Below are 16,604 nucleotides of genomic sequence, written 5' to 3' on the forward strand. Positions count from 1 at the left end.
GGCCGAAAGTAGTACAACTGGACGTTCATCACAGCAGACGTAACGATTGCACTTGTAGGAGCAGACTTCCTAAAACCCACAACATCCTGGTGGACACAGCAAAACAGCAGCTGCTTATGCAAAAATAACAAAATAAAGCCTTCATCTTAGCACAAAAAAAAAAAAGCAGTCACCTTTGCTGCCACAGTAATCTTCCCTTTGCCCCATAGGTCCCTCACCCTAATGACAAACGTGAGTAACACGACAATATAGAAACAACAGGTAGTAGCACTCGCAAGTCCGGTGTTTGTTATGGAACCGACCATAATGAGTGACATCACTTAAACCGGTTGAAGTAACAATTTACTGATGGAAATATAGGGATAATTGCCTTTTTTTCTCTCTGAAATGCGATTTAATAGATATCCCTCCGTAGATTTAAGCGATGAATGCGATTTTGGGCATGTGAAATATTGTAGTTTGTGTGAATATCAATAGTGGAGAAATTGAATAGGCGAAATGTTGCACAAATAAGGTTTTTTGTGTGAAACATTTAGAGACTGACAGTATCCTGGAGACTGAGGACATGGGATTTTTTCCACATTTTTTAAAAATTTCCCTGTCTTGGCCGTGTGTGCATTTGAAACCTCGTTATCAATTGTTTTGAAGTTGATTTCCTTTTGTGAGAATTTTATCACAAAATTAAACTATGTTAATTTAACAATGAACTGAAAGGCGGACTTTCCCTAACGGACAATGTACAAAAGGAAATCAACTTGAAACAACTCACAACAAGGTCCCAAATGCAAACAAGGTTAAGACGGGGAAGTTTGAAAAATCCATGATAAAAATCCCATGACCTCAGTCTTCAGGATCCCATCACTCTAAAAGTTTCACACGAAAAAACTTATTTGTTCAACATTTCGCCTATTCAATTTCTCCAGTATCGATATCCATATTCTCCAGTATCGATATCGATATTCTCCGCTTAAAAATATGGAGGGATATTTATTAAGAAGCATTTCAAAATGCAAAAAAGGCTATTATTCCTGTTTACATCAATAAATTGTCACTTCGACCGGTTTGTGTGACATTACAAAATCACATGCGCAAATGAGTCCCAAATTCATCACTAGAGCGGGACTACCTTGTCATTACAATATCATGAGTAGCACAGCAATGAGTGCGTTACTCAAACAAGACACAGACGATGGTCGTCACCTGTTGGCATTCTTCAGCAAGAAGTTTATCACCAGCAGAACAAAAGTACTCAACATTCGACTGAGAGTTACTGGCAGTCCACAGAGCATCTGGCACATGCTAGAAGGACGATAATCTGTGGTGTAGACAGACCACCAACTGTTGGTACACACCTTCACCACAAGTGGAGACGGTTGGTCAGCAAGACAGCAGCGTATAACGAAGATTATGTTTGAACAGCATTCATTCAGACCCCTCCTGTTGTGGTCATTTCTACAGTTTGTGTCAGTACAAAGTAAGGCGTCTGCTGGTTGAACTATTAACCACAACCTGGTTTTCGTGGTCGCCCTAAAGTATCTGGTTTTCTGTTGGTTTTTAAAATCCCGGTTTACCCCTGGTGGGCAGTCGGTTAGAGGGTTCATGGTACCTTACATCTTTTTTGGGCTGCCCCAGTTCCCTCAGTGTAAGGCACATCTAATGTCTACCAGAGAAGTCAGAAACAAGTTTTTGGAGCATGATGAGAGGCATATAAATGGCAGGAAAATCTATACTGATGGATCGAAATCAGAAGATGGAGTGGGCTGTGCATTGGTATGTGAAGGGGAATCTTATATAAAAAAGTCACTAGACTCCTCATCCATATTCACTGCTGAAGCAACAGCCATAGTTGATGCTTTAAATCTTGCATCTGATAAGAAATTAGGTCCACAATAATATATAGTGACTCAAGGAATGTTTTAGAAGCCCTGAAGAAGTTTAAGCCTACCCATCCCTTCATTCAAAAGGCCCAGGAATGGCTTTTTTATCTTTCTGTTCGCCACAAATCAGTTAAGTTTTGTTGGGTTTCTGGGTACACTGGTATAGAAGGGAACAAACTGGTTGATGGTGAAGCAAATTGATACTGAACCATTAAGGTGCCACATTTCGATATGCATCCATTTATTAAAAGATACATCCATAAGAAATGGCAGCAGAGATGGACTTCCCCTACTTTATCCCCAAATAGGAAGTACACAAATATTAGAAAAAGTATTGTGTTTTGGAGTTGGGTTTTAATCACATCAGAAGGTTTGAGATCATCCAAACACGGTTTAGGATTGGCCATACCAGCTTCACCTAGATTGTGCTCACTGTGATGGTCAGCTATCCGTCGAGCACATGCTGGTGCACTGCCCTACTTTAATCGCCCTAGGGTAAAGTACTTAATAACTGGGAAGACTATTTTATAAATTCTAAATGATTGTGTTGAGGTAGATAACCTTATGGGTTGTCTGAAAGAATCTGGTTATTATAATGAGATACAATTTCAGTGTTTTTAGTACAAATTTTAGTAATTTTCATTTTATAAAGTATATGTTTTCAAATACAAGGTTTCGATAATATTATTTGTTCATTGGTTTTATTATTTTTCATGTTTTACGTTCATATTTGAACACTGTTGTCATTCACAATCATAATAATTTATATATTCCATTTTCATTAGGTGGCTGAATAATCCTAATGGGTTCCGGTGTTTGCTTGTCAGGACCTAAATTTCATAATCAATCAATCAATGCACTGTGTATATGTGAGCCTGAAATTCCAAAAGTAAGGCTTACATGGGCTTAAAAAAATAAAAGAAGAAAATATTGTACAAGAAGTCTTTCTGAACAAGGCAAATGATTCTCTTTGCTTTTATTCATCACGTAACCTTCACAAATCAGTCGATTCTTGTTAGCAAAATCGGGATATATTTTATTTGATATCACTTTCTCGTGATCTAAAATGGAAAAAAGGAAGTCCATAATAGTATGTATGTACTATGAGATTCAGAGCCTTTGTCCCGGTGTTTTTCCGGAATAACTTTTTTCTGTGCATTTGACGAAGATATTACTTAGCCAAAGTATACTTTACTTCCCTACTTAATTTTCGGCAGCATTCTTTATTACTTATATTAGAAAAAAAGTATATTCATAAGAGTAAAGCAAAACAGCCGAAGCCAGTGGCAGAACACTAATGTATAAGTTCAAAGATATACGTGACGTAAACATATGATGTATTACCGACTCCTCCCACAAGGTGATGCCGACAAGCAGCTTTCTCTAAAATTCGGAATGAATATTCGTACCTTGTCAAGGCTTCAAGAATGGCGGCTATGATAAGTCACTGTCCCCGTGGTTGCAGGACAGATTTGTGTTTCAACTTGCACAATTGTTTAGAAGTGAGGAGGCCCGTGGCATACCCTACGTACGTAAACTTGAACAGGTAAATGAATAATAGGGTCCTTTTTGGGGCAAGGAGTACACTCGGATATCCAAGGCTACTACTGCTATTACCACCACTACTACAGAGTGTAAACAAGGATTATTGGTTGTATTTCATTGTTGCCAGAGACCTAGAGGTTGAGACTTTTTCACGAATAGACAATTATCCATCGAGAAGGAGGCAAGTTCATGACGTCATAAGTTACGTCATTATACCTCTGAGATTGCTGGCGATATATATATATATATATATATATATATATATATATATATATATATATATATATATATATATATATATAAGTGAGGAAGCTTGGAGAAGGATATCAAGTTGACCATCCAGGGCAAGATAGAAGGAGAACCAGCAGCAGCAGAGGTGTGTGGGAGGACAAGTGGTAAGCAGCAACATGAAAAAGAAACTTGGCGCTGGAATCAAGAGGTTCAAACTTCTGTGAAGAAAAAGAGTATAGACAGAAGAGGGCGGGAAGAAGACAACAACTACCAAACAAGAGAGGAACACAGACGGACAAAAAAGGAAACAAAGAGAGTGGTAGTGACTGCAAAGGGGGAGCCAGGAGGGAGCGGTATAAGGCGATGGGAACACCGGACTGAAAAAACAAAATACAGAACTGCAGAAGCAAGAACAAAAGACAGGCAAGATGTAGGAGAGGTAGAAATGATTAAAGATGAAAATGGAAACATATAAATTGAAGAAGAGGAAGTAAAGAGAAGATGGAAAGACTAATTTTCACAGCTTTTAAACACTGAGAATGAGTGTGGAGAACTGGAAGATGTTCCTCCAGTAGAAAGACCAATATCAGACACCAGAAAGAGGGACTTCAAGAATGCTATTAAGAAAGAAAAAGTGAATGAAACTGCAGGAAAGTCAGTGGTAAGAATAGAGATGATTAAAGCAGTGGGAAATCTAGGCAGAGTAGGTGTGCACACCATTGGAAAAGATTTGGGATGTAAAGGAAATGCCAAGGGACTGGAACGATAGTTGGGTGATTAAAATGTATAAACAAATATTCTGGTTTTCGTATGAACAACTGCACATTTCTGCCTGAGCATAAGAAGTGCACACAATCCTTGTATTTGGCTAAGGAGAAAAGACCTTCGATATGAATTGTCCCAAAGTTTCAAGAAAGAATTCCATGCCTCTTTGGTTAACATGAAATTTAAGCCTATTTACTTGTTGTATAGATTTTCAAAGTGTAAGTGTACGCTTCTTTGTTTGACATGAATTTATTCCATGTACCGATTGTCTACATTTAGCGACAAGAGTAACTTTATTTAGCATAGTCACCAAGAAAAACCTAATTATAAAGGCAAATAAATTGTGCATGTATGAAAATGTTGAGTGATTTTATATTTCAAAAACACCAGTGTGGTTATTACAAATGTATACATAAATTTAGTTGTCTTTGTTTGTTTGTGATTAAGAGAATATCATGGTCAAGATTTAGCTTAGGAGAAAAAAAAAAGGGGGAAATTTTCCTGCCAGTCACTGAAGCGTCTTCTAAGACTCATTAAGCAAAAATTATTATTTACCTGAAGTAGGTCAGTTTGATAGGAAAACAACAGTAAACTCTTTTTAAAACTCACCAGTTGTTGTGTCAGTTGTTGTAGTTTGTGTGGTCGTTACAGAAGTGGTCGTTCCCAGAGAAGTAGTGGTTGAAGTTGCCTCTGAGTCTGCAGTAAGTATGACTATTTCAGAGAATACTATAAAGTTTCGTTTAGTTAACAAATCATTCTGAGAACTAAATGGACGACTTCAAAAAATGAAGACCATTCGTGGATTGCTACTTATCAAATATTTAAAGAAAATTCACAGTTGTGTATAGGAACCTACTTACAGGAAACATCTTGACCTTTTGTTTATTTTCCCAATGTATTCACAAATAGGAATTATTCTGACCCTTCAAATCTGGAAATGAGCCTATATCTTGCCGTTAAAGGGCATAAGAGTAGATAATTATTTTGGATGTAGTTTACCTAAAGCAGTATATTTCTTCTTGTCTTCTTGGAGGGCAAATTTAATTTTGAAACCTCACATAGTCGCAGAAATATTGATTGTTATCTTCATTAAAATAATACCTGCTATTCTGGTAAGGAAAAGTATTGATTTGCTCATAGCCTGTCTAAAGCCACTGGACTCCTAAGATGATATGAAAAGGCCTAAATATTTTGCTATTAGAAAAGAACATTCCTAAGGTAAAACGTCGGTATACATAAGTTTACTAGGTGACTCTTTTAACTTGACTGGCAATAAGAATGCCATTTTTACCACAAAAATTCACAAATATTTTTTCAATTACCTGATGTCTGCTTCCACAAGCCAGGGGTCTATTGTCGCAAAAATTGAGATAGCCTGGTTTCCCAATGGGCTACTAACTATTTTAGGTCACCTGATCCCATTACTACCTCAAAATGATCAAAAAGGAGACCCAATTATTCTTTTAAAAAGCATGAAACACACACACAGCTCCAAGATGGGATTCCATTGGTATCCAGGAAATGCCCAAAAGTACAATTCTCCCTATCTGACATGCTTCTCTTTCTACTGTATTGAGGTTACTGGTAGCCTCAGTGCCTTAGAGACAACAGACACCATAGATATGCTCAATGACCAAGGCCTCTCTCCAGCAACGTGAGACTTGAGCAGTAAGCCAATGATTATAGATGATCTAGCTAAGCAGGTAGGCCCATGCATATCCCTTCTAAGCTCGCAGGGACCAGAAGAAGATGTAGCAGCGAAAATCTATCAGATCCCTAGTCAATAAACAAGTTGCAGTATCAAACAGAGAGAGTTGCTACTTCTGATTTCAATGTGAACAATAGCACATTGTTGCCTCCAGTGTTGGAAAGTGCAGATAATCCTTACATTTGCCCATGAAAAAAAGACATAAGGATTATACTGAGGTATCACAACAAATTTATGCCTCTTTGTGTACAGGAAATGCAGTCATATTTACTTGCTGTATATTTCGTGTAAGAATGTTGTTGACTTCTGGTTTACATAAATTTATTTTAAGTCCCAACTCTCTAGATTTAATGCCAAGATAACTTGATTCAGTGCAGCTACCAAACAAAACTTAATAACAGAAGAAAGAAAATATGTATGTATGAAATTACTGATTAGTCTTCAATTTCAAAAATGCCAGTACGGTCATACCAATGTCTACATACTTTCATTGGATTCACTTTGAATGGGATTAAGACTATATTTTGCTCAAGGCCAAAAACATAAAATGTCTTAGTTGACTCTTCAGAGAAACCATAATTTTCTTGCGACACGTCAGTGTTGATAAGCAAATGGCTGCCGAAGTGGCGAAGTAGTCTTGACAAAACTCACCAGTTGTTGAAGGAGTGGTTGTGGTTGTTGGTGTGGTTGTTGCAGGGGTAGTTGTAGCTGTTTGTGTGGTTGTTGCAGGGGTAGTTGTAGCTGTTTGTGTGGTTGTTGCAGGGGTAGTTGTAGCTGTTTGTGTGGTTGTTGCAGAGGTAGTTGTAGCTGTTTGTGTGGTTGTTGCAGAGGTAGTTGTAGCTGTTTGTGTGGTTGTTACAGGGGTAGTTGTAGCTGTCTGTGTGGTTGTTGCAGGGGTAGTTGTAGATGTTACAGGGGTAGTTGTAGCTGTCAGTGTGGTTGTTGCAGGGGTAGTTGTAGCTGTTTGTGTGGTTGTTGCAGGGGTAGTTGTAGCTGTCTGTGTGGTTGTTGCAGGGGTAGTTGTAGATGTTGCAGGGGTAGTTGTAGCTGTCAGTGTGGTTGTTGCAGGGGTAGTTGTAGATGGCTGTGTGGTTGTTGCAGGGGTATTTGTAGCTGTTTGTGTGGTTGTTGCAGGGGTACTTGTAGCTGTTTGTGTGGTTGTTGCAGGGGTGGTAGTGCCCGCAGAGATACTGGTTGAAGTTGACCCAGGTGCAGCTGTGATGGTTGTTGTCTCGCTTGCGTTGGAACTCGTTGCCTCATTGTCAGTGGTAACTGTGGCTATTTGGTTTGAAGATATTGAAGGAATGAGATTATTATGAATACAAAGAAGTTGCGTTTAGAAAATTTACGTTCTGAGACGCTGTGCAAAATCTGGAAGCATTGGAAAAATGAAGAAGATAATGCGTGGATTAATACTTGTCAAATAAAATAAAACTTACACCAGCCTTCATCGAAGATTTTATTATCAAAATTATCATTATTATAAATAAGTGCTATATAAAGTATAATATATATTATATATATTATATTATTATACTATTTATATATATATAATATATAATAATAATAAATATTAAATATATATTATATTATATATATAGATAATATAATATATATATATATATTAATATAATATATAAATACTATTATTATATAAATATTATTATATAATAATATATAATTATATATATATATTATATATATATATATATAAATATATATAATATATTAAATATTTATATATATATTATATATTTATATTATTATTATAATTTATATAATATTATATATATACCATATAATATATATAATAATATATAATTAATATTAATTATATATATATATAAATTTATATATATATACATAATATATATTATAAAAATTAAAATATATATATATATAGATATAATTTATAATATATATATATATATATGTATTATATATATTTGTGTGCATATATATATATGTTTGTATTGAATAGTCCCGATGCCCTCTTAACTTCCCAATGCCTTCACAATTTCAGGATATGATGGTCACCACAAAGCCTTGAATCAGGAATGACGAATGAAACCTCAAATTTGTGCAGAGAATCAAACTCGCACAAATTTCGCCTGGGTAAGAGTGTACCAAAGCAAAGCATTCAGTCGCGAAGAGAGACAAAAATTCGTTCCCTCCGTAACTTACATATAGTATCTGATGAATTAAGATATAGTACGTAGGTTGCTTGAGCAGGAATAAACCTATCTCGACTATCATAGCGTGGTATTTAGCTCCATCTTTTCAGGGTGAAATGTACACACACACACACATATATATATATGGACACACCAGATTTCATGAATAAGCTAACTGATATATTGAACGCACATTCACACAAATGGTCGGATAATTAATTTAATATGAACATATAACAATCTACTCACCATTGTGAACCCAAGTGTATGTGGAGTCGTCCTTTGAGAGTGCATCCAGAGGAATAATCTCATTACTGAAGAGGCAGTTGGCAACTCCAGTTTCTGTCAAGCAAATATGGCCCAATCGTTGATAAGGGTCTTGCTGTTATTGCTGTTGACTTAACTAACTAGTCTCTTCAGTGAAGAGGAGTTTCTTAATACCATTTGAATGAGTTGACCTTTTAGTATGAGCGATACACGACACCTTTTCGGTTTTGTTTTGTTCTATTTCAACATGAAAGGTAATAGTTAATAATATAGTTTAATGTCAATAAATATATAAATTGACGACTTCTGGATCTTTGAATTTCTTTATAACTCAATTGTCATACTAACAAGATCACTGAGATATCTAAGCTCTCACATTTTCGTTTAACTCAATCGTTTCTTTTGCAGGAAACCTCTACTATATATTACACTCTTGAAGGAGCACAAGAAACGCACGGGTGCCCAACACACACACACACACACACACACACACACACACACACACACACACACACACACACAAAGAGGATTCATATAGTAAACAGAAAACATTTACCTTTGTTAACCAGAATGCTGAGAGCCGTACACGACATGTTTATCATGCACTTAATTCGACAGTGACCTGAAATCCAGAAGGCGAGTATGTTGATAACATTTAAAAAAAATGGGCATTAAGAGTCTTGTGCACAATGCAGTCATTAGTCTTGTCGATTTGACCTTACTCAAGAGCCAGGTTCAAATTTTTTATCTTTAGGTAAATTATAATTTTGTATAGATCACACACACATATATATAATATATATGTGCATCGATCATGAGTGGCTTCCAAATTATAGCTGAGCCATATATTAGATGACTAACAAATAGAGTAAAGCTTACAATATACTATATTCTAGAGAGGTCAGTACAAACGAACATATACAGCCCGTTAGAAACTAAATATTCCCGCTTGTCTGAGGTCAAATACTACTACACTTCAATGGAAACTGCCCTCCTTGAAAACTACGCATTTTGCCTATTTGTTTTGAAATAAATGGATTAAGTTTATAATGCCTTGACTGATAGGTATTCATATCCTGGCAAACACATTTTTCTTTTCATGTAAACCTTAATTCAGTGATGTTTCTTTCCAGTGCGTTATTATAATTACCTTGATTTTTTTCGCATCCGCTTCCCAGTCACAGCTGATTGTTATGATATTTTCACTGAAGAGATTTCATTGTTCAAGTGTGCATCTTTATGCCGTTGCTTTTTCTTCTCTAATGATTTCTTTCCAGTTTTGCCAATATGGAAGTGGTCTCTATAGAAGTGTTTAGACAATTCTTTATTTATAAATACGTGTTTCATTATTTTGTTGTTCTGAAAGGATACACGAGCTCCAAAATTCTAAAGATGATGGGCAATATGGGGAATATCTCTGAAATTATCATGATATGGTAGCACGAACAAGCGTTTGCTCTGTAAGAAAAAAAAAATTGTTTTGCGGCTGCTTTTGTTGCATTGGCTACTACAGAATCACAATGTTTCAATTTCAGGACCGCATCCTAATTATACCTATTTCGCCATCAATTAATTCAGGGCTACATACACTTAATACTTCTGCAAAAACAGGCGTGAAAACTTATTTTTTCTTAGCTGTATTGCTCTGACCAAAATGAAATTGCAGGCAGAAATGTTGGCAGGTATTCTGTACACACTGCATTAAAATCCCATTACTACTAGTACTGCGGTTCAGTGATCCAAATAAGGTAGGCTAAAGGTGGGATACTATATTTATCCATTTTTATGGTGAATTTTATTGACGGTACTTATTCAATTTACCAAAGGTACTTATTTATGTATGTTATGTATATGTATATGTGATATATGTATATATATATATATATATATATATATATATATATATATATATATATATTCCTTGCCCAAATACATAGCAGTAGTCAATATACCTGAACTATATGTATATGTGTAATATATATATATATATAATAATATATATATATATCCATTATTATACCTATAATTCCTTGCCCAAATACATAGCCAGTATCAATACACCGGAACCATATGTATTAGATATATAGATACTATTATAAATATAAATATATAATATATATATAGATACTATACTATATTAGCATATACATATAGATAATATATGTATGGCCGATATAATAGTATCCCAGAATATAATATAAATATAATAAATTTCCCTGCCAAATACGAGCAGTTTTCAACATACCTGAACTATATATATATATATATATATATATATATATATATATATATATATATATCTTATATATATATATATATATATATTTTATATATATATATATATATATATATATAATATATATATTATATATATATTTACTACAATGCCTGGAATAATTTTGATATTTTACTTTGGAAAAAATCCATAGAGCCCGCTGAATTCAAATTACAGTCGTTTACGCATATTTTAATAAATTCTGGTAGGTGCTTGTGGAATATGACATATCAAGTTGTCTGATCTCTAAGCTATTTGGTATAATTACCAGAAGACTGTCCATATTAATGGATATGTTAGGTATACGGAGTAGGTATTTCTATTTCAGGAGCATGTACGTTATGAGAGTGTTGGTCACCTTGTCGAACCCTTTGGAAATTAGGAATGATAATGTGCTCTATCTTCTTGCAAATTTTTCCTTTGCAAGGGTGTATGAATTGTGGTGTTCTACTGTGTGTTCTTTAGAACACTGCGAGTTATAGTATCTAGTTTGCTAGAGTGTGATATCACGAAATTTATCTCAAAATTTAAGTATGAATTAACCCTTAAACGCCTAAGCGGTATTTCTGAAATTGTCTCCCGTATGCTGGCGGGGTTCGGGAGTTAGGGCCAAAGCAGAAAAAAAGTCTTTTTGCAAAAAATCACAGCGCGCTTAGTTTTCAAGATTAAGAGTTCATTTTGGCTCCTTTTTTGTCATTGCCTGAAGTTTAGTATGCAGCCATCAGAAATGAAAAAAATATCATATATAAATATTGGAATATATGACAGCATGAACAACAAATTTCATATATAATTGTAAACAAATCCCGGTATGTAACAAATTGTAAAACGATCAAAGCAACACAGAAAATTTTATCACAAAATTATGCACGAATTCGTAATGCAAGGCGTAATAAATGCTTTTTTTTTCAAATATTCACCATAAATCGAAATATTGTGCTAGAGACATCCCGTTTGTTGCAAAATGAAGGTAATTGATTAAATATTACTAACCTGTAAGAGTTTAAGCTACAATTGCATTTTTCGACTATTCCGGTTGAGTTAAAATTGACCAAATGTTGAATTTTTTATTTATCATGATTTATATGCAAATATTTGAAAAATGATAAATGCTACGACCATGAGTTATTTTTGTTGTATTTTACATGACATTGCGCACATTTTCATATATAAAACTCTATGTAACGGCTAATATAAAACGGTGCAAATATTACGACAATGTGACTCAAGCATTTCGGAGATTTGTGGCCGAGATTCCGTGCGCGAAAGGAAGGAAAAGGGTTTTTTTTTTTTTAAATTCTCAGTAAATCGAACTATTGTGTTAGAGACTTCCAATTTGTATCAAAATGAAGGAAAGTGATTGCTAGACTGTAAAAGTTTTAGCTTACAATTGCGTTTTTTTACCATTTCGGTCGAGTCAGAGTGGACCAAATGTCAATTTTTTTCTATTTATCGTGATTTATATGCAAATATTTTAGAATCAATAAACGTTATGACTATAGATTATTTTTTTGTTGTATTCTACATGAAATTGCACACATTTTCATATATAGAACTCTATATAACGGCTAATATAAAACGGTGCAAATATTACGACAATGTGACTCAAGCATTTCGGAGATTTGCAGCCGAGATACCACGCCCTGAGGGAAGGAAAAAGTTTTTTTTTAAAAATTCACCATAAATTGAAATATTATGCTCGAGACTTGCCATTTGTTTCAGAATTAAGGTAAGTAATTGAATATTACTAGACTGTAAGATTTTTAGCTTACAATTGTGTTTTTCGACCATTTCGTTCGAGTCAAAGTTAACCGAATGTCGATTATTTTCTATTTATCGTGATTTATATGCAAATATTTCAATTATGATGAATGCTACGGCCATGAATTATGGTTCGTTGTATTCTACATGAAATTGCGCACATTTTCATATTTAGAACTCTATATAACGACTAATATAAAAAGGTGCAAATATTACGAGAATGTGACTCAAGCATTTCGGAGATTTGCGGCCAAGATTCCGCGCGCAGAGGGAAGGAAAATGTTTTTTTTCAAAAATTCACCATAAATCGAAATATTGTGCTAGACACTTCCTGTTTATTTCAAAATGAAGAAAAGTGATTGAATATTACTAGACTGTAAGAGTTTTAGCTTACAATTGCGTTTTTCGACCATTTTGGTGGTGTCAAAGTTGACTGAATGTCTATTATTTTCTATTTATCGTGATTTATATCCATATATTTAAAAAAGTATAAAGGCTACGACCATGAGTTATTTTCTGTTGTATTTTACATGAAATTGTATAGAACTCTATACAATGGCATAATATAATACGGTGCAAATATTACGACAATGTGACTCGAGCATTTCGGAGATTTGCGGCCGACATACCACGCGGAGGGAGAGAAAAAGTTTTTTTGAAAAATTCACCATAAATCAAAATATTGTGCTAGAGACTTCCAATTTGTTTCAAAATGAAGGTAAGTAATTGAATATTACTAGACTGTAAGATTTTTAGCTTAAAACTGTGTTTTTTAACCATTTCGGTCGAGTTAAAGCTGACAATGTTGATTTTTTTCCATTTATTGTGATTTATATGCAAATATTTCAAACATGATTTAAGCTACGACAATGAGTTATTTTTTGTTGTATTTTACATAAAATTGCGCACAATTTCATATATAAAATTCTATATAACGGCTAATATAAAACGGTGAAAATATTACGACAGTGTGACTCAAGCATTTTGGAGCTTTGTGGCCGAGATTCCGCACTCGGAGGGAAGGAAAAAGATTTGTAAAAAATTCACCATAAATCTAAATATAGTGCTAAAGACTTCCTGTTTGTTTCAAAATAAAGACAAGTGATTGAATATTACTAGACTGTAAGATTTTTAGCTTACAATTGCGTTTTTAGACCATTTCGGTCGAGTCAAAGTTGACTGAATGTCAATTTTTTTCTATTTATCGTGATTTATATGCAAATATTTCAAAAATGATGTAAGCTACGACCATGAGTTATTTTTAGTTGTATTCTAAATGAAATTGTGCATATTTTCATATATAGAACTCTATATAATGGCATAATATAAAACGGTGCAAATATTACGACAATGTGACTCAAGCATTTCGGAGATTTGCGGCCAACATACCACGCGGAGAGGGAGGGAAAAAGTTTTTTTTTAAAGTTAACCATAAATCGAAATATTGTGCTAGAGACTAATTTGTTTCAAAATGAAGGTAGGTAATTGAATGCTACTAGACTGTAAGAATTTTAGTTTACAATTGTGTTTTTCGACCATTTCGGTCGAGTCAAATTTTATAGAATGTTGATTTTTTTTCTATTTATTATGATTTATCTGCAAATATTTCAAAAGTGATAAATGCTACAACCATGAGGTATTTTTTTGTATTTTACATGAAATTGCGCACATTTTCATATATAGAACTATATAACAGCTAATGTAAAACGGTGCAAATATTACGACAATGTGACTCAAGCATTTAGGAGATTTGCGGCAGAGATTTCGCACGCAGAAGGAAGGAAAAAGTTTTTTCAAATATTCACCATAAATCGAAATATTTTGCTAGAGACTTGCCATTTGTTTCATAATAAAGGTAGGTGATTCAATATTACTAGACTGTAAGAGTTTTAGCTTACAATTGTGTTTTTCGGCCATTTCAGTCGAGTCAAAGTTGATCAAATGTTGATTTTTTTCTATTTATCGTGATTTATATGCAAATATTTCAAAAATGATGAAAGATACGACCATGAATTATTTTTTGTTGTATTGTAAATGAAATTGCACACATTTTCATATATAGAACTCTATATAACGGCTAATATAAAACGGTGCAAATATTACGACAATGTGACTCAAGCATTTCGGAGATTTGCGGCCAAGATTCTGCGCGCGGAGGGAAGGAAAATTTTTTTTTTCAAAAATTCACCGCAAATCAAAATATTGTGCTAGAGACTTCCAATTTGTTTCAAAATTAAGGTAAGTGATTGAATATTATTAGACTGTAAGAGTTTTAGATTACAATTGCGTTTTTCGACCATTTAGGTCGAGTCAAAGATGACTGAATGTCAATTTTTTTTCTATTTATCGTGATTTATATGCAAATATTTAAAAGGTGATAAAAGCTACGACCATGAATTATTTTTTTCTGTATTCTATATGAAATTGCGGACATTTTCCTATATAGAACTCTATGTAATGGCTAAAATAAAATGGTGCAAATATTACGAAAATATGACTTGAGCATTTCACAGATTTCCGGTCTAGATACTGCGTACGGTGGGAAGGAAAATGTTTTTTTCAAAAATTCACCATAAATCGAAATATTGTGCTAGAGGCTTCCCGTTTCTTTCAAAATGAAGGTAATTAATTCAATATTACGAGACTGTAAGAGTTTTAGCTTACAATTGTGTTTTTCGACCATTTCGGTCGAGTCAAAGTAGACCGAATGTCGATTATTTTCTATTTATTGTGATTTATATGCAAATATTTCAAAAATGATAAAAACTACGACCATGAGTTATTTTTTGTTGTATTGTAGATGAAATTGCACAAATTTTCATGTATAGAACTCTATATAATGGCATAATATAAAACGGTGCAGATATTATGACAATGTGACTCAAGCATTTCGGAGATTTATGGCCTAGATACCGCGCGCAGGGGGAAGGAAAAGGTTTTTTCAAAAATTCACCATAAATCGAAATATCTGGCTAGAGACTTCCAATTTATTTCAAAATGAAGGTAAGTAATTGAATATTACTAGACTGTAAGAGTTTTAGCTTACAATTGTGTTTTTCGACCATTTCAGTCAAGTCAAAGTTGACTAAATATCAATTTTTTCTATTTATCGTGATTTATAAGCAAATATTTCAAAAATGATAAATGCTACGACCATGAGTTATTTTTTGTTGTATTTTACATGAAATTGTGCACATTTTCCTATATATAACTTTATATAACGGCTAAATAAAACGGTGCAAATAATACGAAAATATGACTCGAGCATTTCACACATTCGCCGCCGAGATACCGCGTGCAGAGGGAAGGAAAATGTTTTTATTCAAAAATTCACCATAAATCGATGTTTCGTGCTAGAGACTTCCCATTTGTTTCATAATGAAGGTAAGTAATTGAATATTACTAGACTGTAAGAGTTTTAGCTTGCAATTGTGTTTTTCGACCATTTCTGTCGAGTCAAATTTGACTGAATGTCAATTTTTTTCTATTTATCGTGATTTATATGCAAATATTTCAAAAAAAATAAAAACTACGACCATGAGTTATTTTTGTTGTATTCTACATGAAATTGCACACATTTTCATATATAGAACTCTATATAACGGCTAATATAAAACGGTGCAAATATTAAGACAATGTGACTCAAGCATTTCGGAGATATGCGGCTGAGATTCCGAGCGCGGAGGGAAGGATAAAGTCTTTTGTCAAAAAATCACCATAAATCGATGGTGCTAGTAACTTCCAATTTGTTTCAAAATAAATATAAGTGATTGACTATTACTAGACTTTAAGAGTTTTAGCTTACAATTGTGTTTTTCGACCATTTAGGTCAACTCAAAGTTGACTGAATGTCAATTTTTTTTTCTATTTATCGTGGTTTATATGCAAATATTTCAAAAATGATAAAAGCTACGACCATGAGTCAATTTTTGTTGTATTCTACAGGAAATTGTGCACATTTTCCTATATAGAACTCTATATAACGGCTAAAACAAAACGGT

General features: G+C 33.8%; 1 protein-coding gene across 4 annotated transcripts in view; it reads right to left on the minus strand.

Moving 5' to 3' along the window:
- The window catches only part of LOC135199217 (integumentary mucin C.1-like), a 77,336-nt gene that overhangs the window by 15,186 nt on the left and 45,546 nt on the right, over positions 1 to 16,604 (minus strand). For 3 of the 4 annotated variants that reach the window (XM_064227085.1, XM_064227084.1, XM_064227081.1), the window contains 4 exons: positions 9,124 to 9,189; positions 8,550 to 8,642; positions 6,778 to 7,404; positions 5,028 to 5,114 (listed from right to left, as the gene is read on the minus strand). In XM_064227085.1, coding sequence (XP_064083155.1) covers positions 5,028 to 5,114; positions 6,778 to 7,404; positions 8,550 to 8,642; positions 9,124 to 9,169 — 853 coding nt within the window. In that variant the 5' untranslated portion in view covers positions 9,170 to 9,189. The remainder of the gene's footprint in view (positions 1 to 5,027; positions 5,115 to 6,777; positions 7,405 to 8,549; positions 8,643 to 9,123; positions 9,190 to 16,604) is intronic. The other variant, XM_064227082.1, reaches the window with a different exon arrangement.

Source organism: Macrobrachium nipponense, chromosome 25 (assembly GCF_015104395.2).
Source record: "Macrobrachium nipponense isolate FS-2020 chromosome 25, ASM1510439v2, whole genome shotgun sequence".
Lineage (NCBI taxonomy): Eukaryota > Metazoa > Arthropoda > Malacostraca > Decapoda > Palaemonidae > Macrobrachium > Macrobrachium nipponense.